This window comes from Callospermophilus lateralis, chromosome 11 (assembly GCF_048772815.1).
Source record: "Callospermophilus lateralis isolate mCalLat2 chromosome 11, mCalLat2.hap1, whole genome shotgun sequence".
In the NCBI taxonomy this organism is placed as follows: domain Eukaryota; kingdom Metazoa; phylum Chordata; class Mammalia; order Rodentia; family Sciuridae; genus Callospermophilus; species Callospermophilus lateralis.
The window spans coordinates 35,515,992-35,539,032 of record NC_135315.1 but is presented as its reverse complement, the minus strand read 5'-3'; the positions used below and the strand labels follow the sequence as shown (position 1 = coordinate 35,539,032).

Below are 23,041 nucleotides of genomic sequence, written 5' to 3'. Positions count from 1 at the left end.
AGTGATTCCAATCTGACACCTCCACCCCAGCCCCCATCAGTAATGAGCTGGGACCTGCCCTTCTCCCCAGAGAGGGGTGAGGGAAGAAGTCCATCTCTGTAGATTCAGAAGCCCTGACCCCTCCCCCACCCACCACCATCATCATCATTATTACTACTTGCACTGCAGTAAATAGCTCACATTTATTGAGCACCTACTAATTGTGTCCCAGGCACTGTTGATCTTTTTTTATAATCCTATTATTAATCCTCACCTACAAACCTTAAACCTCTATGGTAAATAGTATTCTTATCTCCATTTTATGGATGAAGAAACTGAGGCTCCATCAGGTTAAGTGACTTGACTCAAGTAGAACAGACACTGGGACCCGGGACTGACTCAGAAGTCTGTGCTCTTTGTGCTTTGGGTAAAGCCCCTGACACACGCCCACACGGACCCCACACGGAAGGCACATCTGTGTGGCTCCACAGCTGGAGCTGGGGTGGTGGGGAAAGGCAGCATGTCCACTGTGTGTCCTCCAAGTTCCAGAGCTAGGAAGAAGGATGGGCAGGGTCCCAGCCCGGCCACCAAGCCTGTCATCTCCCCATCTGTGCTCTCAAGTTTCTTTTCCACATGTGTGCAGTGAGAATTGGGGTGGGGCGGGGGACTCCAGTTCTGCCCACTTCCGGGAAAGCAAAGAGAGAAGGGTTTTGACTGGGGAGGGCTGAGGAAGAGGGCAGTGGCTGCTGAGCAGATGCATGCCTCCCAGCTGCAGGAAAAAGCCGGGCCTCTTTGTGAGTGGAGCTCCATGTTTGTAAACATCATTAATCAGGGATTAGCAGATGGGCGTGCTAATTGCACCTGTGCAAGTGAGAGACCTCAAGGTTGATTACATTTACAAACTGTGGGGCTCCCTGGCGCCTGACCCTGTGGGAATGATGTGTGTGTGAGAGGGTCTAGTTTAGCCTTCTACCAAAAGATCTCAGCTCTGGAGGGGGCTCAAGGTGCTGGCCCCTCTTGAGCTGCTCTGAGGATACCAGAGGCTCTTCTCTTGGGGGTGGGGAAGTTATGGTACATTTTGGCTGAAATGGGCCCCACAGCCTGGAAGAAAAGCACAGCTGCGCCCTGACCTCAGAGTCTGCATTTAGGTGTCCCAAGGAAAAGCTGCCATCCTCTTCCAGGCTTGGGTTGGCGGGCTTTCTGTAATGACCTCTTTGAATCCAGACCAATTTGAAGTGGATACTGTTGTGATCTCCATTTTTGTAGATGATGAAAACAAAGGCTGGCAACTGAGGGGACTGTCCACATTTCCATGACTGCGAGTCAGAGCTGGAACTCCAACAAAGCCCTATTTAACAGCCATGGCTCTGCTCTGAACCAACGCTGTTCTCTCTGATTTTATCTCAGCCAACTTCTAGGTTCTGTGTGGGGCTTGGTCAAGAGAGCAGAGCAGACTTTGTACCCCACAGGGAGGGAGCACTGGGATACCTGTGTTCTTTTTCGACACGTGTATGCCAGGGTTCTGCAGAGAGACCGACAGGGTGCATGTGTACCTGTGTTTAAAGAGATTATATGGAACTGGCTCATGCAATTATGGAGGAGGGCAGGTCCCAAGATCTGCAGGGTGAGTCAGCCAGCTGGAAACCCAAGAGGTCGATGGCATAGCTCCCATCCAAAGGTCAGTAGGCTGAAAAATCAGGAGTAGGTTTTCCCCCTGAGTCTGAAGGCAGGAATTCTTTTGTCTGGGGAATGGTCAGCCTTTTGCTTTATTCAGGCTCTCAACTGACTAGATGTGGCCCACCACATTAGGGAGGGTAGTCTGCTTTACACTGCTGATTCAAATCTTAATTTCTTCCACAAACACCCTCATAGAAACACCCAGAATAATGTTTGACCCAAACCTGGGTAACCCATGCTCCAGTCAAATTGACACAAAATCAACCATCAGAGTTTGTACTAATGTGTTAGTCTTGGGTTAGTCCTAGGGTGCCCAGTCCTTTAGCTTACAGATCTTCTTTGTCCCCCCTGGTGTTGGGGTCAAACCCAGGGCCTAGCACACTCTAGTCAAGTGCTCTACACCCCAGAACAACAGGACATTTTTACTGATAACTTTTATTTCTAACTTCCCTACTGGGAAAGGGGTAGACAGAGCTGGTCTGAATGGCACCATCCCTAATCTACAGATGAGGAGTCTGGGAAGCTAAGTAGTATGTCATGGAGCCGAGACCGGAAAGCACATCTTCCAAAGACCCTAAGGGACAGATGAAACATCATCCTGGCCCAAACTTTCAAGCATGAGCTCAAAGACACAGGCGTGAACATGGAGCATTGCTTGGACATGAAGCGTGGTGCAAAGCGCAAGGGAGTCTCAGACCCCAGTGGTACACTATCAACTGGGAGCTTTAAGAAATACTGAAGCCTGGTTCCTTCCCCAGAGATCACTTCTTAGGGGCTGGTCCTTCTGGGTATTTAGAATGCTAAGAGTTCTCTCTCTCTCTCTCTGGCCCCATGGCTGCAAGGTTCCACCAAAGTTAAAAAATTTTAAATAAGTAAAAATAGTGACTTAAAAAGTTAAAAATCACTACACCAGGCTCTTGGTGAAGGGCGCAATGGGTGGCAGAGGCATCCTAGTATCTGCTGCGCCCAAGCTCAGCAGAGGTCAGAACCTGTGTGGCAGTTAGGATCAGAAAGTTCCAGGGGGGACAGATGCTAGTAGGGAAGAGTCGAGCTTATGAAGGGGCTTTGTCCTTTTTCTTGAGATGAAAAACTATGGGCTGGGGATGTGTCTCAAGCGGTGACGTGCTCGCCTGGCATGCGCGGGGCGCTGGGTTCGATCCTCAGCACCCCATAAAGATGTTGTGTCCACTCAAAAATAAATATTAAAAAAAAATTCTCTCTTCTCTCTCCTCTCAAAAAAAATCTTAAAAAAGAAAAACTATGACTTTAAAATGATCTTCGGAACTTTTTAAGGAAATTCAAATCTTGTTCTAAATTGGCATTGCCCTCACAATTGCAAGCTACATCCACAGCAGATGGGAGTCCAGAAGAAAAAGATGGAACTATTTATTGAGCATCTACTACATATGAGATACTGAATTCCTGTTGCTCTTCATATCTTCTCAGGAATCCAGCAAGTAGTATTATTCCCATCATGGAGGAGTTGATTGTTGCTCAGGTGTGTAGGGAACTTGCCTCAAGTCACAGTGACCAGGATTACAATTTAGGGATTGCTGCTCTGCCAGCCTGTGCTCCAGTGCAGTGGTTCTCAACTGGGGATGATGTGGAGATGTTGAGACAGCGCCGTTTTCATAACAGGGAACAGGAGGGCAGTGCTACTGGTGTCTAGTGCCTAGAAGCCAGGAATGCTGCCAAACGTCCTATAATGCTCGGGACAGTTCTCACAGCAAAGAAGTAATTATCTGGTTCCAAGTGGCAGTAGTGCCAAGGTTGAGAGGCACTCCTCCGGTGGCCCTTGGCCATGGCTGCAGGTTAGACCCATCTGGCGGGGGGGTGGGGGGGTGGGCAGGGAGGACAGTTTAGAAAGCCTGATAGTCAGGATGCGCCTAGACCCCTGCACGGGCACTCTGGCAGCAGTGTCGGGCTTGTTTCTTTCTTGTTTAAAGAATTTAACCTTTATTTATCTGTTGTTGTTTGTTTTTATGTGGTGGTGAGAAGTGTGTTCTGCACCACTTGTGGGGCCTCGGTGAAGGCACATCAAATCCGCCTGGCTTGCACAATAAGTAGCAATTCTGTCCCCACCACACCCCACACTCAGGGCAGGGGCGTTGCTTCTATGAGTGGTGTGTATGTGTATGGGGGAGGGGGTGTCACTACTAATTTTTTGATTGCAGCCAGGAGTCTCTCCAGGTGGCTGCAAAAGCTTTCCAGAACTGTGGACCAAAGAGCGAGGCTGCCACCTAATGGACGAATTGGGACAAATCAGCCCATTCATGGAGTGCCTAATGGATGATACCAGGTGATGTTTTATTTGCTCCTCACAACAACCCTGTGAGGTAGGTAGGTGCAGACCGAGGTCCTGGGCACCACAAGAAAGACATGTACTTAAGGCCCACACGGGGACAGTTCTTGATTTGTACTTTGTCTATCCCACAGGAAGGCCTCGACCTCCCTCCACATCCTCACACTCAACATTCGCCACAGGCAACACCTGGTCAGGAGCAGTCGGACCCTGGACTGGGCTGCCTGATTCCCTTCTGAAGCCTCAACTTCCACTCGACTTCTGCCGTAGCCCATCCTGGAAATCACCAAACTACATCTTCGCTGCAGGTCCACAGCAAAATAGGAGACTGAACTTCTCCGGTCTTTACTGCAGAGTCCCCGGCCATACAGTTAATGACTGACATCAAGGAACAGGGGCTTGGTGTACACTCCAGAAGAGGTGCCAGCAGGCCAGACCTGGGGGTGTGTGTGCAACTGTCCCGGCACCATCACGTGCACTTCGTGGACAGCCCCCTAAGCCCCCCATCTGCCTCTCTTTTTCTGATTCTGAAGACGATTCTGGGTGCTGAGTAACTCAGAGTCCTTTGGACATAGTTGGTGGTTCTTGTGGGTCTTGGAGGGGCTTCTCTGTCTTCTCCACTGCACGGAAACCTTTCCTCTGGCTGCAAATGGAGTGAAGAAGAATTCCTGCACCGACAGACGAGGGGAAGAGACTGAGGAGAGGAAGGAATACGTACGGGGAGCCTTGACCCATGCCAGGCTCTCCCTCACTTCATCCCTAAAGGAAGTATTTTCCCCATTTTGCACACGAAGCAACTGACACAGAAGGAACAGGTAGCTTGTTTAGAATTCAGTCAGAAAATGGGATGAGAGACAAGCAGCACTTGAGTGGTTAGAGGCCATCAGGAAAGGGAAGAAGCTGACTCACCTGCAGCCACGGACACATTCAAGGACTCGAGTCCAGGAGGCAGCTGGCGCCCTGGCAGAATGGTAAGGAGGAGCCGACAGGAAGCCTGCACCTCCTGGGACAGACCAGAACCCTCGTTCCCTGCAGGGCACAGGGCAGAGGGTTAGGCAACCCAGCTAGACACCAAGTGCTCAGGAAACATGCATCGGAGCAAGAAGAGCAGGACACTACCTACCCAGCACGAGGAGAGTAGGCTGGTCCCAGAGGAACTCTAAGCAACTCATGATGGGGGTTTGGGAGGACTGGGAAATCTCAGGCCCCGGGCAGCCCACGGTGCCTGCCACAAGCCAGCCTTGCTGGGCTTTGGCCTGAAAGAGAAAACACTGTTTTAGCTCACAAATCTTCATCAGAACCCTGGGGAAATGGAGCCCAGTCTTCACCACATGTGCCCTTGCTTAAAGATGCATTCAGTTCTGTCAAGTTATTAAACACCTCGATCTGTTCAGGCTATTGTAGGCACCGAGAATGAGGCTGTGAACAAAAGAAACAGAACAGAATCCCGGCCTGTGGAAGGCCTTGTTGAAATGACACGTAAGTGTAGACCTGGAGAGGATGAGGGGCTCCATGTGGACATTTGGGGGAAGAATGCTCCGAGCATTCTACGAATGCAAAGGCCCAGAGGCCTTGCTTACCTGCACATGTGAGGAACAGTAAGGAGGCCACAGAACAAGGGTCACGTAAGGGAGGACCTTGAAAGCCACTGAAAGGACTTGGGATTTTACTCTGAGATGCAAAGGCTTTGAAAGGTTTGGATAGAAAAGTAATATGGTCTGACTTACATTTCAACAGAATCACTCTGCCTGCCATGCTGAGAGAACAGACAGAAGACCAGTGAGGCTTCTGCAACGAGTCAAGAGACAATGGTGCAGCCGGCAGTGGTGGAGGCTTGGGAGGCTGAGGCAGGAGGATCACAAGTTCAAAGCCAGACTCAGCCAAAGTGAGGTGCTAAGCAACTCAGTGAAACCTTGTCTCTAAATAACATACAAAATGGAACTGGGGATGTGGCTTAGTGGCCAAGTGCCCAAGTACAATCCCTGGTACAAAAAAAGAGAGAGAGACAATCATGGCCTGGACTATGGTAGCAATGGAGAGTTTGAGCAGTGAAACTTTCACTGGCAATAACTCCAAGATAAAGTCAAAAGAATTTGGCCACAGGTGGCATGGGGGCATGGTATGAGAGCAGGAAGTCAAGGATGGCACCATGGTTTCTAGCCAAAGGGATGGAGTTGCCACAGTTGGACTGGGTAAGCTTCAGAAGGAAAGATGCTCAGCTTTGAACATGTTCTTTGAAATGCCCACTAGGAATAAAAAAGAGCTTCAGAGGAGTCAGGTAGATGAGTGAATCTGGAATTCAGGGGTGAGAGCTGGGCTAGGGTACACATCTAGGAGGCATGTGAATATAGATGGTATATAAAGCCATGAGACAAGATGAGATCAATAAAGTGAATATTCAGAAAAGAGATCCAAGGACTGAGATCTGGGAAAATTTAAAGTTTGGGCACGAGGGAGTTGAGAAGGAATCACCAAAGTCAACTTCAAGAAAGAGCACAGTAGCCAAATGCAGTGGTGCACACCTGTAATCTCAGCAGCTGGGGAGACTGAGGAAGAAGGACCGCAAAGTCAAAGCCAGCCTCAGCAACTTAGAGAGGCCCTAAGCAACTCAGTGAGACCCTGTCTCTAATAAAATATAAAAAAGGGCTGGGAATGTGGCTCAGTGGATAATCACCCCTGTGATCAATCCCCAGTACCAAAAAAAAAAAAAAAAAAAAAAAAAAAAAAGAACAGAGTGATGGGGCTGGGGTTGTAGCTCAATGGTAGAGCACTTACCTGGCATGTGTGAGGCACTGGGTTTGATTCTCAGTACCACGTATAAATACATAAGTAAATAAATTATAAAGATCCATTGACAACTAATAACAAATTAAAAAGAAACAAAGAACACAGAGCAAGAGGAAAATGAAACAGAGAGTGGGTTTGGTGGTACGGCTCAATGGTACAGCACCTGCCTCACATGGTGAGGCGCTAGGTTCAGTCCTCAGCACCACTGAACATTTTAAAAGCCTAGGTGAATAAGGGGAGGACTATCACACGGAGGAAAGAGTGGTCATCTGTGCCAGATGTTGCAGATGGCTCCTGTCAGATAAGGACTGAAAACAGACCCTTGACTATAGCAACATGGAGGATACTGGTGACCTTGTCAAAGGCTTCAATTCAGCATGGGATTGAGGTCAGGAGAGAATGAGAACATCTGTCAATGTGATGAGAATGAAAGTGAGAAAATGGAGAAAAAAGAACTTGCTGGAGCAGTGTCTTTAAGTGGGTAGGAAGGCCCAGGGCCCAGCACCGCCTTTGCTTGAGGCACCTCCAGTTCTTCCATGGTGACAGAAGGCAAGACAACCCTATGAGCCAAGCTGCTGGTGGGAGGAGGCAGATGTCCTGAATGGAGCTTGCGGAATCAGGGTGTTTGTGTTTTTTCAAGAGCTACTTGTTGACAGGCTGGGAGTGAAGAAGGGAAACTTCATCTCCTACTAGGCTTGGCCAGAGTTCCTCTGAAGGGGACTCCCTGTAAGAAGGAATAGTCAGAAAACACTTGTGGGGATGTGCTGTTCAATGTAGTAGCCATGACTACTCCAGGTAGATACGTGCTGTATGTGAAAACTGTTAAATGAGATGTAAAATAGTAATGATATTTAAAATGATAATATTTTGGATATAATAGGGTAAGTTACTAAAATTAATTTCACCTGTTTCACTTTTCAACGTGGCTAGTAGAAAATCTGAAGTTACTATGTGGCTGGCGTTGTGTTTTTATTGTGCAACTTTGTTTCAGAGCTCTCCTTTTCAAGAGGGAATTTCTCACAGGACGACCGCCAGAGGGGCTACCAAATGCAGTGCAATACTGCCCCCTTGTGGCCAGCAGGGGGAACAACTGAAAACGGACGGATAGAGGGACCACAGAAGTTCCTCCCTCAAGTTTACCTCTTCCTAGAAATCAAAGGCATACAGGTCCCCTTGTTCAATGATCCTTTCAAGCTGTGCCTCTACTCAAGGACCACAAATCTCCTGTTCCCCAGCTCCCCAGGGCTAACAACAAGCACAGCTTAAGACCTACATAGCAATGAGACACTGAAGTACCCTTAAACAAGCGGGAAAGAGGACTGCCTGGGAAAGCGTGCTGGAGATTGAACCCGGGGCCTTGTGCTTGCAAGTGCTCGACCACTGAGCCACATCCCTAGTCCAGGAGTGCAGCAAAGGGAACGATGCCAGAAAGCCCCTAACTTCAGAACTTCTCTTTTGGTGGTTTTGAAAACTCCAGAACCCTTCCCTTCCCAATGGGATTTAGAAGGCCGTAGGAATCAATGCGCACACGCACCCTTCTCTCTCTTTCCACCATTCACTGCTTAAAAACGCTGGCTGAGCTAAGCTCATTTCTTTCTTTCCCGTTCCTTCCCCCTCTCCATTTACCTGTAAAAAAACTGCCAGGTCGTCAGTAGAGAACACATCCATCACCTCCATAGCCCCCGCACTGGCCTTGCTGACTACTGGAGTGAGCGGGCAGCTGTAAAGATTCCCGGCCCCCAGCATTAGGTTGGTCAATCTCAAACCTGGCGCCCCACCCACCCCCGGGCTCCCAAGGGCTAGGGGTGCAAGTTCTGGCAAAGGGAAGGAACCACCCAAAGGCCAAGGTGCTTAGGAACTCGACTGCACCTCCAAGTTGGGTACATGGGGAATAAGGAGTGCCCGTGCCTGTTTCTCTGGCTTATAATGACTTTGTCCACTCCGAGGAAGTGAGCGGAGCGCAGGACAGCACCAAGATTCCGGGGATCCTGAAGCCCCTCAAGGACGAGGCACAGTTGCTGGTGATCGTCGCCTGAGCTTACTTCCTCCGCTTCCCTGCAAGGCCGGGGCCGCAGCGGGCTCACCTCCATGCAGACGCCCTGGTGCACCTGGTGGCGGCACAGGGCGTCCAGTTTCTTCCGCCTGGGCCGCAGAACTGGGATGTCCCGCGCCTCCGCTTCCCGGAGCAGCTCGGCCCGCTCTCCCTGTAGTCCAGCCCTGCCGGCTTGGAGCAGGAGCCGGGCCACTCGGCGGCGGGCGGCTCGCAGAGCCAGGAGACACGGGGACAAGCCAAACAGCAGCTCTAGCCGCGGGGTCGGCGCCAAGTCATCCAGCCTCAGGCGGCTTAGCTCCTCCCCGCCAGGCCGCACCCCACGAGAGAAATGACGGGCCACCAGACGACCAGAGCAGTAACAGGTAGCGACCGTGAGGGTTGAGAGCAGCCCCATAGTGCGGGCCGTGCCGGGAAGCCCCCAGCTGCGTCCTGGCGAGGAGTCACCGCCACGTGCAGGTGAAGAGGACCCAAGGGCTGCTCTCAGGGACGAACAGACCCCATTACCAGCTCGAGGACTCCCCGAACCCGCCAGCTGAGCCACACAGTCCCCGTCCACCGCCCCTCCCCCGCGCGGTTTCCACGTGGGTCCAGCGCTTCCGGGTTCCGGCAGCCCCACCCCCTGCCCCGCGACGCACTGCGCATGCCGGATCGCCAGGACGTGCCCACAGCGCTCTCTGCAGGGCTGGATGAGCCGAGAGCGCCACCCACAGCGGAGGGCTGGCGGACCCGCAGTGAGGCTGAGCCGGCTTTGCGGCTGTCCCCCATAAGTCCCAAGAGCGCGGGGGGCCGGCGCGTTCGGCCACACACCAGCAAATGAGAATTCACGGAACAGGTTGGCCTTCCTCCTGTTCAACCAAGTCAGTCTTGATGCCTCTCTCCCCACATCCAGGCGCGTTCCATTTGGGGACTTTTCCCAGAGGCTTCTCCTTGTCAGACCTCATCACCAATTAATAGGACCCCAACCATACTTCCCAAACCTTGGCCGCTCATTCTCTTCCCAAGTCATATCTCGGCCTCTCACGTCCCTGATGACTAGCCCAACTGATGCCCTTGACCTACAGGTAATGGCTGGACTCCTTTGCTCAAAGCTCAGATCCCTAGTGATCCAGGACACACCTCTTCTCTTTCACACACACACACAAACACGCACGCACGCACACACACAGGGTCTTTTTTTCCCTTCTCATTTTAGTCTTGCTGTGTTGCCCCGGCTAGCCTCGAACTCATCTCCTCCTGCCTCAATCTTCCATATATTCATTCAGTCTCATCTTGCTCCTACACTGTTTTTTGTTTCATTTTTGATACCAGGGATTGAACCCAGGGGAGCTTTACCACTGAGCCACATCCTCAGCCCCTTTTATTTTTTGAGACAGGGGTCTCATTGAGTTGCTCAGGGCCTTGCAAAATTGCTGAGGCTGGCCACCAATTTGCCATCTCCTGCCTCAGCCTCTGGACTTGCTGAGATCCCACTACATCCGTCCTGTTCTTAGTTTTTAGCGTGCTATTCACACAGCACTGCACACCCTGTTTGTCCTCTCTTTGTCTTTAGCAAACTTCTCTCCATTTTTAAAACCCAACCCAAACTTCTCCTGCTTCCTAAGGTAATCCACAGTCCAGAAGTGATGCCCTACATCCACCCATGTGAAAGAAATTCTGAGACACAAACCATTTGGATCACAGAGAAGGAAGAAGAATTGAAAGACATTCCTGAAGCTCAGGTTGGTTGTGATTTTCCTTTTTTAATCATCACAGTGAAATCTACTGGGAGCCAGGCCCTGGGATTCTGCTCCTATAGTCAGAGTGGAGGGATGGTCCCACTCGAAGCACAGAAACCTAGATTGGGATGGAGAGCTGGAAAGGGGAAGGGAACGGGAAGGGAAGGGGAAGCAGTGGGACAGGGAGAGAAGGAAAGCTGGAGCCCTGGGTAACCATTCAAATGTAAGGTGAGGGCCTCTCTCTGCCACTCCAACCTTGAAGGACAGAGGTTGGGATGCAAGAAGATGGGGGAGCCCCCCTTTTGGCCATATCCCCTTTGCCAGTTCAAAGGGAAGCCTGAGGAGAGCAAAGGTGAAGGAGACCAAGGAGGAAACTCACAGCGTGTTAACAGGAAAAGCAATGAGGGCCCCCACCTCCTCTCCCCAGCCCATTTTTCACATTTGCAGTGGAAATGATTTGACAAGATATTAAAACTTCAAACAAAATTTCTAGCCCTTGGGGTAGAGACAGAAAGTAGGATCCAGGGGTTCAGAAATCAACACCTAAAATCCAGAGGCAGGAGCCAAGCCATCAGGAGTAGGGAGGGAAGGAAGAGCTCCCACAGGACACTAGACCACCTGCTCTGTGGGCCTCATCTGGATGTCTCCAATCTGTGGAAGGCACAAGGCTTGAGGCAGCCAGGACACTCCCCACCCCTTAAAGCCTCCCTGCTCCCCTCCTGTGGGGATGGTTGGGCTCTTCCAGGGGGTGGACAGTCAAAGCCAAACTCACCTGGACATGTGGGGGGCTGCTGAGGACATAGATGACAGCCTCAGCCACATCCTCAGGTTTGAGACACTGAGAGTACCAGGGGAAAGGTTGAGACAAGGAGAGAACGGACCCAAGTTCTTTCCCACCACTGAGGTCCTCTCCAGTGTCCACGTTCCCACCCCAACCCTCCAGGAGGGGTGACAAACTGGATCGAAGGGTGGAGACTGAGGCCAGGGTTCCCTGTCTTAACTTAGGGATTGGGTGCCTTTACCAGGCCCAGAGGGAAGCCCACCTTCATGACTTCATAGGTAGCAGCTGCTTTTTCAGGGTCCTTGTCATGGAGTCTGAAGGCAAACTGGGTCTCCACCACACCTGGAGAAATGCACTGGGCCAACAGAAGGGCCTAATTAGGGGGTGAGCTTTTCAAGGCCTTGGGGAGGTTGGGAGGAAAGGATGGAGGTTGCAGGGCCCCAACTTCCATGGTGATGGCAGCCCAGTGTTCAGCAAGCACACCCTCCCTCCACAGGTGCCACCGTCAAAGATCACATGTTCCCTACCATGAACAGAGCCCTTCCTATATCTCAGCTAAATGACCGACAAAATGGCATTTCTTAAAAGCTCCTAAACATTAGGTGGAAAGAGGAAAGGAGAAAGAGGAGTGAAACTCCACATTTTACAAATAAGACTGAAGCTTGGAGAGATCCAGTGACTTGCCCAAGATAATGTAGCCTTCAAGGAAAGAGCCTAGAGTTGTGGCATCCAGCCATTGTGTACCTGGTTTCCCCGCAACCCTGGCTTTCCCCTAGTTTCACTCAAGCATGTTCCCCTCAAGTCAGCCCTCTACTGGTTACTGGTGAAATGAAGAATCTCAAGAGCTGAGCAAGGCCATGCAAGGAGCAACAGAGCCCAGGGGTTCTGTACCCAGTCCACTCCCACAGACTCGAAACACCCACCCTGACCATGAGCTTCTGGGCAGCATGTGACAGGAGGGCCTCTGCCCACCCCATCCCCACCAAGCCTAGGCCACAGCCTCACCGTGGCTCGAATGTGGGTTTGGGCCTCCCGAAGCTCTTGCCTCAATCCCTCAGTCAGCGCAGTGACGGTGTATTTGGTTGCACTATAGAAATGGGTCGCAGAGTTGGGTGGGACTCGATGACCAGACATGCTGGGTGGAAAGAGGGAAGGAGAAAGAGGAGTGAAACTCCACAGAAACAGGCAGTGAATGCCCTCTGCCATCCTGGTCAACCCCATACCCAGAGGCCAATGGGGAAACATCTAAAGTGGAATTCTGTGGTCGCCCCCACAGCCCACCGAATCTAACTTTTTTTTTGGCAGGGGGTACTAGGGATTGAACCCAGGGGCACTTGGCCACTGAGCCATATCCCCAGCCCTTTTTTGTATTTTATTTAGAGACAAGGTCTCACTGAGTTGCTTAGCATCTCGCCGTTGCTGAGGCTGGCTTTGAACTTGCAATCCTCCTGCCTCAGCCTCCAGAGCCTCTGGGATTACAGGTGTGTGCCACCATGCCTGGGTGAATCCTGGAATATCTCCAGAAGCAGGAATAGGCCATGTCACCACTCAGGATGGGGTCTCCCCAAAGGTTGAGCCTATGTAGTCTTTCTCTGTGCCACCTGCCACCTGTATAGGATATTCATCCTAGGACCTGAAGACAGGATGTGTGCAGTCCCAGGAGAGTTCTGGGGTTTGGCTGCAGAGGGAAGGGGCTAGACTGCTCATTCTGGCCAAGCAGGGACTAGCACTTTCTCTCACTGGAATTGCACCTTCTGGATATTTTTCCACCAAGGAAACTGAAGTCCAAAGAGGTTAAGTGAGCAGCAGCAGATTACCCACCCTGGAGGGCAAGTGATGACTTGAGTTTTCCGTGTAGGCCACCAGCCCTCACCTGTTGATGTTAATGATGTGCCCGTCATCCACATTCCGCTCCTTCATGGACTGGTAGGCTTCCCGTGTGCAGATGCTGAGAGCCAGCACGTTTACCTGTAGGCCAGGGAGGGCAGTGGGATATCTCCAGCTTGGGCCTGACAAAGCAGGTGACAGAACCAGAGGCCACTGGCAGGCCAAGGGCACCCTGTCTTCTCCATAGGTTCCCCTCCACTAAAAGCTGCCCCCCACCAGATGATGGCAGAGGTAGCTCCTCTTGGTTGGCCTCACCACCCGCAAATGTAAATCCCTCAAACCCATCCAGACCTGGGAGACCATTTTGGCTATCCCTACTGTACGAGAAAGACCCTGCCTTAATAATCATTTCCTTTTCTTCTCCCAAATAGCCAACCTTCTCAAGGACAGTGTCCCTGTCCCTGCTCCTTCCCCAACCCACTGAAAACCTTCCTAAAATGTCTTTAAAATCTCTTTCTCCAAGAAGGCACCACAGCCTTTCCTGCCATCCACAGCCATCTTCCTCCTTTGAGACCACGAGTGTCAAGGAGAGGCCTGCCTTTTATAACTGTCTTTAACCTGGGTCCCATCCCAGAGCCCAGGTGCAGAGACTCTTCAGAGGGTGGGGTCACTGCCACTCCTGCTCTCTATGGCAGAGATGACCCCAAGTCCCCACTTTCATGGAGCAGAGGTCTAAAGCAGTGTCTGCTGTGGAGCGCCTGCCTGACTCCACCCTTTAGCTTCACCCCCAGGACAAGGAGAGTTTTCAGCAACTCCTCACACCTCCCCTCTTGCACAGAAAGGGAACAGCTGACAGATTTCTTTATCAGGTGTCTGAGTCAAAAATCAGGACAGAACACCCTTAGTGTGGACCCACCTCGGTGCTTAGGGCAGCAGCAGGAGTTGGAAGCAGGAAAATCAGCCTTGTTTCTCCCCTTCTTATAAGTGTGGGGTTGTGGTTTAGATGGAGGAAGAAAAATGGATTCCCTGGGACCATGTGAGGAAATCTCCCAGGTCTTTGGGGTTTAGGGCAGGGGAGAGAAGATGCTTTCTAGGATGATCCTAGTAAACTTAGGCAATCTTCAAGTTGAAAGGGACCTTTGGGACTTAATAAGTCCCTTCTTTAACAGATGGGCAAGTTGAGGTCAAGGTTTAGAGACCCACTTGCTGCAGGTAAGAGCCATGACCATGATCTCCCCAGAAAACTCTGAGAACAGGGCTTCATTTTTATTGTTCATTCCTTCATTTCCAGATCCAAGCATCTACTAGATCTTAAACCTATTGATACCAGACGTGGAAGGATTGTGGGGGAAAGAAGCATCCTGTTTAGACATTGCTTTCAACTTCTCCAAACACTATAATATTCTAATGTCATCCCATAACATCACTCTTACTACATAGATATCCTATCCCCAACAGCCCTCCAGCTCATAGGCCCCTGGCTCTGGCTCTCCTCCCTACCCAGACCCCAGGCCTGGACCCCTTACGTTGAACATGTTCTTCCAACCGCTGGTGCTGCCTGAGAGCAGGGTGTCAGGCCGGGCCAGGCCAGCATTGTTGATGCAGATGTCCACACCACCATGCTGAGAGCGCACAGCTGAGAACATGGAGAGGATGTCCTCCTCATTTGACAGGTCACATCTGTAGGGGATCAAAGTCCCGGGGTAGCCTGCACTCTTACATTCAGCAGCCAGCTCCTATGAAACCCAACAGGGGTCTCACTGGGGTGAGCTGCACAGTCCCATACCTCCCCACCTGGAGTTGTACCTCCCTCCTTGTCACCACTCATAGGACTCTGTCCTTTGGCAGCCACCTTTTGGCCACATAAATGGGCTGCCCATCCCCCAAAGCTTGTCCTCCTTGGTCAAAGTCCAGGGGGTGAGGGCACTCCCTGAGTGAGGGAGGGGGAAAGTTGAGTGGATCACCAGAAGAAGGAACCTCATGTATAAACTCAAGTTTTCAGTTCTAAGGAGGAAGAAGCAAGGCAGGGATCCTAGGAATGGGGTGGGGAGTCCTCTTTTCAGCCTCTTCACAAGAATACCTCCTCTGCCCGCAAGTAGGATGCACCTTTTGCCCTACTTCATGCTTCTTCCACAAGTCACTGAGCTGGCTACTCCAAGGTGTCAGTTCTCTCCTCCCCACTGATATCAATCGATTCCTCCCAGAAAGGCTCATCTCTGAACCATTACCCTCCCATCCAGTCAGTTTGGCAAAACTCAAAGGTGTGTTCTCACACCTACACCTTCCATTGAAGCCCAGCTACCCACCTCCTCTTTCCCTCTACCTCCAGAAGGGGTCAGGATGTCAGGACAGATTGTTTATTCCTCTAACCCCAGTACACCTCCCTCTACCCCCAAGTTTCCCTGGAGATTATGAGGGAAGTAGGTGGCAGGTGGTAGGTGGCAGGTGACACAGGGCACCCTCTACGCAATTCCAGAGGAAATACCTGAGAAAGCAAAGCCAGTGAAAGACAGCTGTGAGGAAGCTGGTATTCAGAAGAAAGAAGAAAACAGGCTACATGGCCTAGAAGATTTGAGATTTGTGAAGGTGACATGTGGTGGGGGTAGTGGGTACCTAAAGGAAGTCCAGCTTGGCCAGCTGCCTTAGCCTGGAGCCCCTTCCTCCTCCCAAACCAAACTAGGAATAAAGGGTTGAATCAGGTGACTGGAGAAATTCATTTCTGCTCTTTCTGTGAGTCTTCTGGGACTCAAACACCCTCTCTGCCTGATTTTACTGCTCAGAACCACCTCAGGAAATAGAGTTTCTCTTTGAAGAAAGCCAGAACCCAAAGTCTGCTCTAATATCCATGAATTAAGCAATCAATAAAAGCAGACTATGGGTAAGAAAGCCTGGAATTTGGGGATCCTCTTTAGAAAAGTTTCCACACCAACCCCAAACCTCAGTCCTGGGTCAAACATTCAAAACCTCTAGCTCCTGCTCAGCAGAGGACCAAAGGAAGCCAACCTGCCCCAGCACACAACGTCCCCCTTTTTTCAGGGGCTGAGAACTGATTTCTCTATTGCTGTCTTCTCACTGCGCCTCCTTCACCTACTCTCAAAACCAAACTGAAACCCTTCACAGCAGGAGCATTCTCCAGTCATGATAGAGAGTCATTCTTGGAGCTGCATGATCAACCTGGGGATCCTCTTGGGATTCAGGGTTCCCCTTTCCTGGCTAGCTTGGGGTATATAAGAAAGCAAGAGTGGCTTCAGAATTAGAGGATTCTATTCAATCCCTGATCTGATCCTCTAGGTTCCAAAGCTAGGGCTGGGCCCTGAGCTTATTCTAAGAAAAGAAAGGGAGAGGCAGAATGGGGCAATGATGGAGCCAGGTGACCTTAGGATTATCTGGGAGGTTATAAAAAGTACCTTTGATCAGCAGCAGGGGAGGGAACCTTCCTTCCTGTATACCTTCTCCCTCTGTCCCCACCCAAGGCCTCCTGATCTTTTCTCTACCTGGAGACTTTGAGCGATGGTGGAGATAGTGTCCTACAACTAAGCACTAGTCCACACCTTGAGAGTGGTCTTGCCAGGGCAAATCCAGATAACCTATAATGGAAATTTCTCTTGTCTCCTTCCTCCCTGCCCCAAAATAGCCAAGTTCATTTCCTTTCTGAGCCCTTGTCACTCATAACTCTGGGGGTTTCCAACCCCATGTTAAGAGAAAAAACAGAAGTTCTACTGGATCTACATTGTTTTATCCCCTCAGAGTTTACATATTTGACACCCTGTTTCATCTACTCAGTCCCACCTGGGGAACTTAACTGGAGAAAAGTGTACCAGTAAATATTGCATTCATCCCTCTTGCCTGTGGGGCATTGGGTTAACCTTCAGACTTGGGGGAGGTAGGGCGTTCTTCAGAAGAGACCCCACCCTAATCCTCCTCAGTCCTGGATCAAACTTTCAAAAATCTCCAGCTCCTGTTCTTCTGGCCAGCACTTTGCCTGGTGTGACGGGTGAGGTCTGGAGACCAGAAGCGAACCAGCCACTAAGGTTAGAAAGCTTGCTGTTCTTCGGCCTGCCTGCCTAGCCCCTGACCTCAAGCTTCCCCTTCCCTCAGGCCAATATTCTGGGCCGGAGGGTGCCCAGGAGGGGATAGCAGAACAGCATGCCACGGGTGGCTCAGACTCGGTACAATGGAGCAGGGGGTTGTTAGGAGTAACTGGCTCCTTTAAAGACCGGACTTAGAAGGTAGAAGCCTCCCATTAGGGATCTGAGAGACCTCTTCTACCAGGCAACTCCTGCCCCCAAGCCTGTTGCAAAAGGTCCCGGGATTTCAGGCAAGTGAGGATAGGGTCATAGCCAGGCTCCGGCTACTCCTTCTCACCAACCCGGAGTCCTACCCCGCGGAAACGATGTCCTCCAGAGTCTCGGCTCTCCGGCGGGCCTTACCTCAATGTTGCCCACGGTGCGGGCACAACCCACCACCTTCAATCCCTGCTGGACCAAGGCCCGGGCTACCGCTGCGCCGATGCCCCCAGAGGCTCCGGTCACCAGGGCCAGCCGACCGCGCCACCGCTCCATGCCGGCTCTGGCCATAATCCCTAGCTTCCCGCCCACCTCGCTCGGCGAACAGGGCACTAGAAGCTCTGAGCTTAGTCCCGCGTCGCCAAGGCTCTGCCGCTCTTCCGTTATTGCGGCGGTAGCCGCCGCCAAGCTGCGGGCGTGTGTGCCGCACTTCGACCCACCCCCAAGCGGGCCGGCCTCGGGCCAGGACTCCGCCCTCCAGTCCTCAGCTCCCGGCCACATCCTGCCGGAGGTCGGCCGAGGCCTGGTCGCCCCGCCCTTCCTGTCCCGCCCCCTCCGAGGCTCCCGGAAACTGTGCGTTCCGCGGTGCGGGCGGGCGCGGGAGGGTCCTACTTCCAGGGTGAGCATTACCCCCTTGCGTCAAGAAAACTTAAGCCCAACGGGGAATTTCTCTAGACCAGAGGACACATATATACATGGCCTCTTGTTCAGTCTTCTTTCCCTGTTCCTGATCCTGGGAAAGCCAAAACGAGGCTATAAGAGCGCTTGAGGTGACTCCAGCACCCTTCCCAACAGTCTATGACTGATGGAGACGATAGAGTCCAGGAAAGGTCAAGTGTCCCCCCCTACCCGATACCTTGGCTTTATAGCCAGGGAGAACTAAATGATTAAATGATTAAAAATTGAAATAACCGCCAGGGCCACTTGGGGGATTTTGCTCCCAAGTGGCCCTACTGTCTCCAACTGTCCTGGAACTGCCTTCCCCACATTGTAGCAGATGTCAAGATTAGAGCAAGAGATAACAACTGTACTGAATGCTTACTGTGGCAAATTTTAAAAGCACTTTAAATGTATTAACTAATCTGCACAACCACTCTGAGATAGTACACACACTACTCAAAGCCAGTGCCTCATGCATGCCCTGGACCACTGAGCTACATATATTTGCATCCAATATCCTCATTTAAAAATCTTTTTGGTGGGGGGACGCAGTGCTGAAGATCATCAAACCTAGGACTTCATGCATGCTATGGAAGCATTCCACCAGAGCTACATCACCAGTTAGTAAATGCTTTTAAAAAAATTTTTTTTTAGTTTGTGTATGGACACGTTATTTATTTTTATGTGGTGCTGAGTATTGAAAGAACCCAGTGCCTCACATGTGCCAGGCAAGCGCTCTTCCACTGAGCCACAACCCCAGCCCCAGTAAATGCAGTTTTTAACCTGGGTGTCCCTATGTTGCTCAGCCTTCCGAAGTGGCTGGAGTTACAGGTGCACACACCTGTTTCCCAGGTCTCCTTTTTTTGGGGGGGGTGGCAGGGTTGGTGGTACTGGGGATTGAATTCAAGTGCATTATTGCTGAGCCACATCCCCAGTCCTTTTTTTTTTCAGAGAAGGTCTCACTAAATTGCTGAGAGTGGCCTCAAACTTGGATACCCCTGCCTCAGCCTCCTGAGTCACTGGGATTATAGGCATGCACCACTGTGCCCATGCGTTATCCATTATTTTAAAGATAAGTATATGGATAGAAAAAGGGGTAAAGCATGATATAGACCACAGAACTGTAATCTCAGGCGAATGTACTCCTAAACCTTCTCGAGTTGTTGGTTTTATTCAGAGTAGAGCTCACTTTGCTATCTGCTCACTCAGGATATTCTACCAAAGTTCTGAAAACTGCCTCATTTCTGCATTCTTTATATCCTTCCAAAGAAAAAGGGTCTCTGGGGCCAGGATGTTGCTCAGTGGATTGCCAAGCATGCACAAGGCCCCAAGATGATCCCCAGCACTGCAACAGAAAGAGATAAAGAAAAAAGATCTTTGAATATTAATTCAAGGAACATTCATTTGCCTATCCTGTGTTTTGCTCCAAGGACAAATATTAAAGCAAAACCAGCCATTGCTTTTAGAGATCTCAAAAGGACACCTGATTATAATGGTGGTGGAGAGCGGATAGGCCACAGAGCCAAGTGCAGCCTTCTGATCCCAGTCACACATGTTGAGTAATTACTTATATTATATAAGCCTTAACTGAAATTCTGTCAAGTGTTGGTTTTCTTACTTTTGGGTCAGTAAGAACCTCTGAATCTAAGAGGTGTTTTCTGTTACCACTAGGGGATTTTAAATAATAACAAAGTTTTATGAAAAAGATGCTAGCCAGTATTTAAAGGTATTGCAGCAAATTTATTCTTTCAGAGCAAAAGACTAGAAACTGCTTTTCTCAATTGCCAACTCTGATCAAGGGAAAATTTTGTCTTCAACAATTCATATATCTCTATCCTCATATGCATTTCATTCTTACATAAACACTGGCCAAGTACCAAGTACAGGCAGCATACTAAAGTACTGCCACACATTAAGTAGAAACATGTACACCAAATTCTACTATGCGTATTAATAAATATTCTTTATTTTAAATTTTGCACATCGCGCTTTAACATTACATCCAAACATTTCGCAAGTGGATGTCTACTTTGTAAAACCATATATTCAGCTCATTGTCATTTCTGTACAGAAGTATAAGTACAACATTACTTTTTGCCACTAAGTTGCTTTAGTAAGTCTCACAGGAAGAGAAACATTTAATGAAAAGAGATGGCTTAAATCATATGGCAGGCCTGCGCAGCCACAAAACTAAGGACACAAGCCTGAAGAAAGAACAAACTAATGAAGTTACCTCCACCGTCTCCCAAAACAAGAAAGAATCACATTGATTTAAGATAAAATTTTGCCATAAGTCACTAAATTAAGTTTTTTTGAAAGAGAAGGCGCAGTAGTCATCTTGAGTGTTTCATTGAAAGACAGAGCTATTTTATTTATTTAATTTGCTCCAGCCGTTGTCAACCAGCCACTACAAATGGGCCTCTTGTGGTCATTTAAGCGGCAGTATTTGTTAAATTTCTCCTTCAGATGCTGTCGGTATTGTTCTCTATTGCTGTAGAAAGACTGATTATTAGCCATAAATGACTGTATTTCGTCTTGTGAGATAAAGATTTCCTCATCTGAAGTACATTCAGACTCATCCTGCAAATTAAAGCAATAGTTAAGATCATGACTTTAAGAATGCAAAATGCTATGCTGACAGACTAGAAGGACAGCTAAAAATTAAAGCTTTTTAGTTTCAGTTCAGTCACACTAAGTCTTTAGTTGGAGTGTTTAATAAGCATCATATCCTTCTGTCTTAGAAAGTAATAAGTGAGAATAAAATCTATCTTTTTAGAATAAAATCTAAATTCTATTTGGTTTGAAACCCCGAATCTACAATTTATCCTAGATGCCTCTGAGTCCATCAGAGTATCACCATAGGTGTCTGCCTTTGAAAAAAATGATTAATTAGAGATGGTTGCAACAACCAGTTAAGCAAATCTGAACCAAACTTGCCATGCATGTGGGACCCCCTCACCGCCTCCACCCCCATCACTTATGGATCTGGTATAATTAAAGTCTCAGGAATTGATGTCAATTATAAAGAGTTTTCCAAGCTCAGTTCTGCTTTTATATCACATGACACCTAAAGGAAGTAAACTAGAATGCAAGCTCTAGTTCAGATTCTATATTTTCTTTTCTGATCTAGAAGGGTAGCTACTAAAAATTTCCACTCAGATGGAATTTGCTTATTTACGGAGGCAGTTCCTAGATTAAATGCTACCTCTGTCCCGTTCTCCCAAGTAGTCTCTCCTAACTTTGAGATGAAGAAGAAAGTGTGCCCTACAGCAGTTATGTAAAACACCAATGGGAGAAATAGTCACAAAATAATGGAATATTACCCTGCATTTTTTAAAAAGTGTCTCTCTATGCCCCACCTGAAACCCTGAAATACTATCCCCTTATCCACAATAAGGCATAATGTACTACTTACAAGGAGTTCAACTAAGCTCTTGGCACCTTTTCCGGAATCAGGACCAAACAACATTTCTGTGGGTTCTGCAAACTGTGGTACATTTTTCCTATGCTCAAACCAAGGCAGTGGCTGCCCACCCTTTTCAGCACTGCAACAGCTTTCAGGATGTGCATCTTTGGTCTTGTCGCGGTGAAATACTGTGTGCACGGTATTTCCTGAGGTCTCTCGATTACCTGGATCTGTAATACAGCTTCCAAGCTTTTGGATCTGAAACCACAACAAAAGATTTCCCAAGTAAAAAGGCAGAGAATAGAGGCTAGGGTTGTGGCTCAGTGGTAGAGTACTTGCCTAGCACATGTGAGGCACTGGGTTCGATCCTCAGAACCACATTAAAAAAAAAAAATGAAATAAAGATATTATGTCCACCTATAACTCAAAAAATTGAACCCAGGGCCTCGCATATGCTAGATAAGCACTCTACTGCTGAACTACAACCCCAGCCCCGGTGTTAAATCTTTAGAAGGAAAACTCAGTAACAGCAACAGCTGCCAATTACTAAATACAACATATCTTAGATGCTATGCTAATCTGCCATATAATCTCATTTCCTCTTCATAGACCCTAGAATGATAGAAAATAGATAGAAACTATTACCCAATTTTACAAATTGGAAAAAACTAAACAAATTTCTCAAGACTACATAGCTAATAAGTGAAAAAGTATTATGAAGAGAATGAACTAGATTTATAATTTGTAGACTTGTGGACAAATACCCTCATCCCCCGCTTGGCCCATACCCTTTCATACACACACAGACAACCACAAGATGAGCAGCCAATGGAAGTGCATGAAATACTCATTCTTAAAAAAAACACAGAACTCTATACTCAGCCATAAAGAAAAATGAAATTATGGCATTTGCCAGTAAATGGAAGGAATTGAAGATTATCATGCTAAGTGAAATAAGCCAATCCCAAAAACCAAAGGCTGAATGTTCTCTCTGATAATATGGATGCTAACACACAATAAGGAGGGGAGTAGAGAAGAACAGAAGTTCTTTGGATTAGACAAAAAGGAATAAAGGGAAGGGAAGTGGGAGGGGAATAGGAAAAAGCAAAATGAATCAGACATATATGAAAATACCACCAGTGAAACTCCATATCATGTACAACCACAAGAATGGGAAGTTATACTCCATATATGTATAACATGTCAAAATACATTCTACTGTCATATATAACTAAAAAAAAAAAAAAAAAAAAAAAATTAAAAATTTTTAAAAGTAACAAAAACAAAACAAATCCTAGCAGCTAAGGTGTACATTCACTTCGAGGAAAATGGATCAACAGTAAAGGTTTAAAATTGCAATTTATGACACTTACATGTTCATCACATTTCAACAACTTGCTTTTCTTTTTCTTCTTTTTATTTTTTCCTTTTGTGTTGTTCTCTTCGGAATTTGCCCAACATTCAACGCAACTATCACCATCATCTTCTTTGTCTTCACAGTGATGAACACAGGAGTCATCACCTGCAAAAATCAATAATCATTCTTATTTATGTTCTTAAGTCAGCCA

At 48.8% G+C, this 23,041-nt stretch overlaps 3 protein-coding genes across 9 annotated transcripts in view; all 3 read right to left on the bottom strand.

The window, feature by feature from the left end:
• Nucleotides 1–3,942: 3,942 nt before the first annotated feature.
• Mrm1 (mitochondrial rRNA methyltransferase 1) lies at nucleotides 3,943–9,351 on the bottom strand. 2 transcript variants are annotated; one of them, XM_076870667.1, is made up of 5 exons: nucleotides 8,654–9,351; nucleotides 8,372–8,465; nucleotides 5,082–5,214; nucleotides 4,868–4,987; nucleotides 3,943–4,626 (listed from the first exon to the last, which is right to left on the bottom strand). In XM_076870667.1, exons 1-5 carry the CDS (start codon nucleotides 9,190–9,192, stop codon nucleotides 4,514–4,516), a joined length of 999 nt encoding a protein of 332 aa, XP_076726782.1. In that variant the 5' UTR covers nucleotides 9,193–9,351; the 3' UTR covers nucleotides 3,943–4,513. The 2 variants fall into 2 exon arrangements, with proteins under 2 accessions (XP_076726782.1, XP_076726783.1); XM_076870668.1 differs by lacking the exon at nucleotides 4,868–4,987.
• Nucleotides 9,352–10,512: 1,161 nt separating this feature from the next.
• Dhrs11 (dehydrogenase/reductase 11) lies at nucleotides 10,513–17,860 on the bottom strand. 2 transcript variants are annotated; one of them, XM_076870669.1, is made up of 7 exons: nucleotides 17,552–17,860; nucleotides 14,648–14,857; nucleotides 13,168–13,262; nucleotides 12,300–12,429; nucleotides 11,557–11,649; nucleotides 11,286–11,351; nucleotides 10,513–11,164 (listed from the first exon to the last, which is right to left on the bottom strand). In XM_076870669.1, exons 1-7 carry the CDS (start codon nucleotides 17,696–17,698, stop codon nucleotides 11,123–11,125), a joined length of 783 nt encoding a protein of 260 aa, XP_076726784.1. In that variant the 5' UTR covers nucleotides 17,699–17,860; the 3' UTR covers nucleotides 10,513–11,122. The 2 variants fall into 2 exon arrangements, with proteins under 2 accessions (XP_076726784.1, XP_076726785.1); XM_076870670.1 differs by lacking the exon at nucleotides 11,286–11,351.
• A 1,926-nt stretch (nucleotides 17,861–19,786) lies between these two features.
• Ggnbp2 (gametogenetin binding protein 2) overlaps nucleotides 19,787–23,041 on the bottom strand; it is a 35,056-nt gene continuing 31,801 nt past the window's right edge. For all 5 annotated transcript variants that reach the window (XM_076870662.1, XM_076870664.1, XM_076870663.1 and 2 more), the window contains 3 exons: nucleotides 22,847–22,995; nucleotides 21,483–21,731; nucleotides 19,787–20,647 (listed from right to left, as the gene is read on the bottom strand). In XM_076870662.1, the coding sequence (XP_076726777.1) occupies nucleotides 20,444–20,647; nucleotides 21,483–21,731; nucleotides 22,847–22,995 (602 nt within the window). In that variant the 3' untranslated portion in view covers nucleotides 19,787–20,443. The remainder of the gene's footprint in view (nucleotides 20,648–21,482; nucleotides 21,732–22,846; nucleotides 22,996–23,041) is intronic.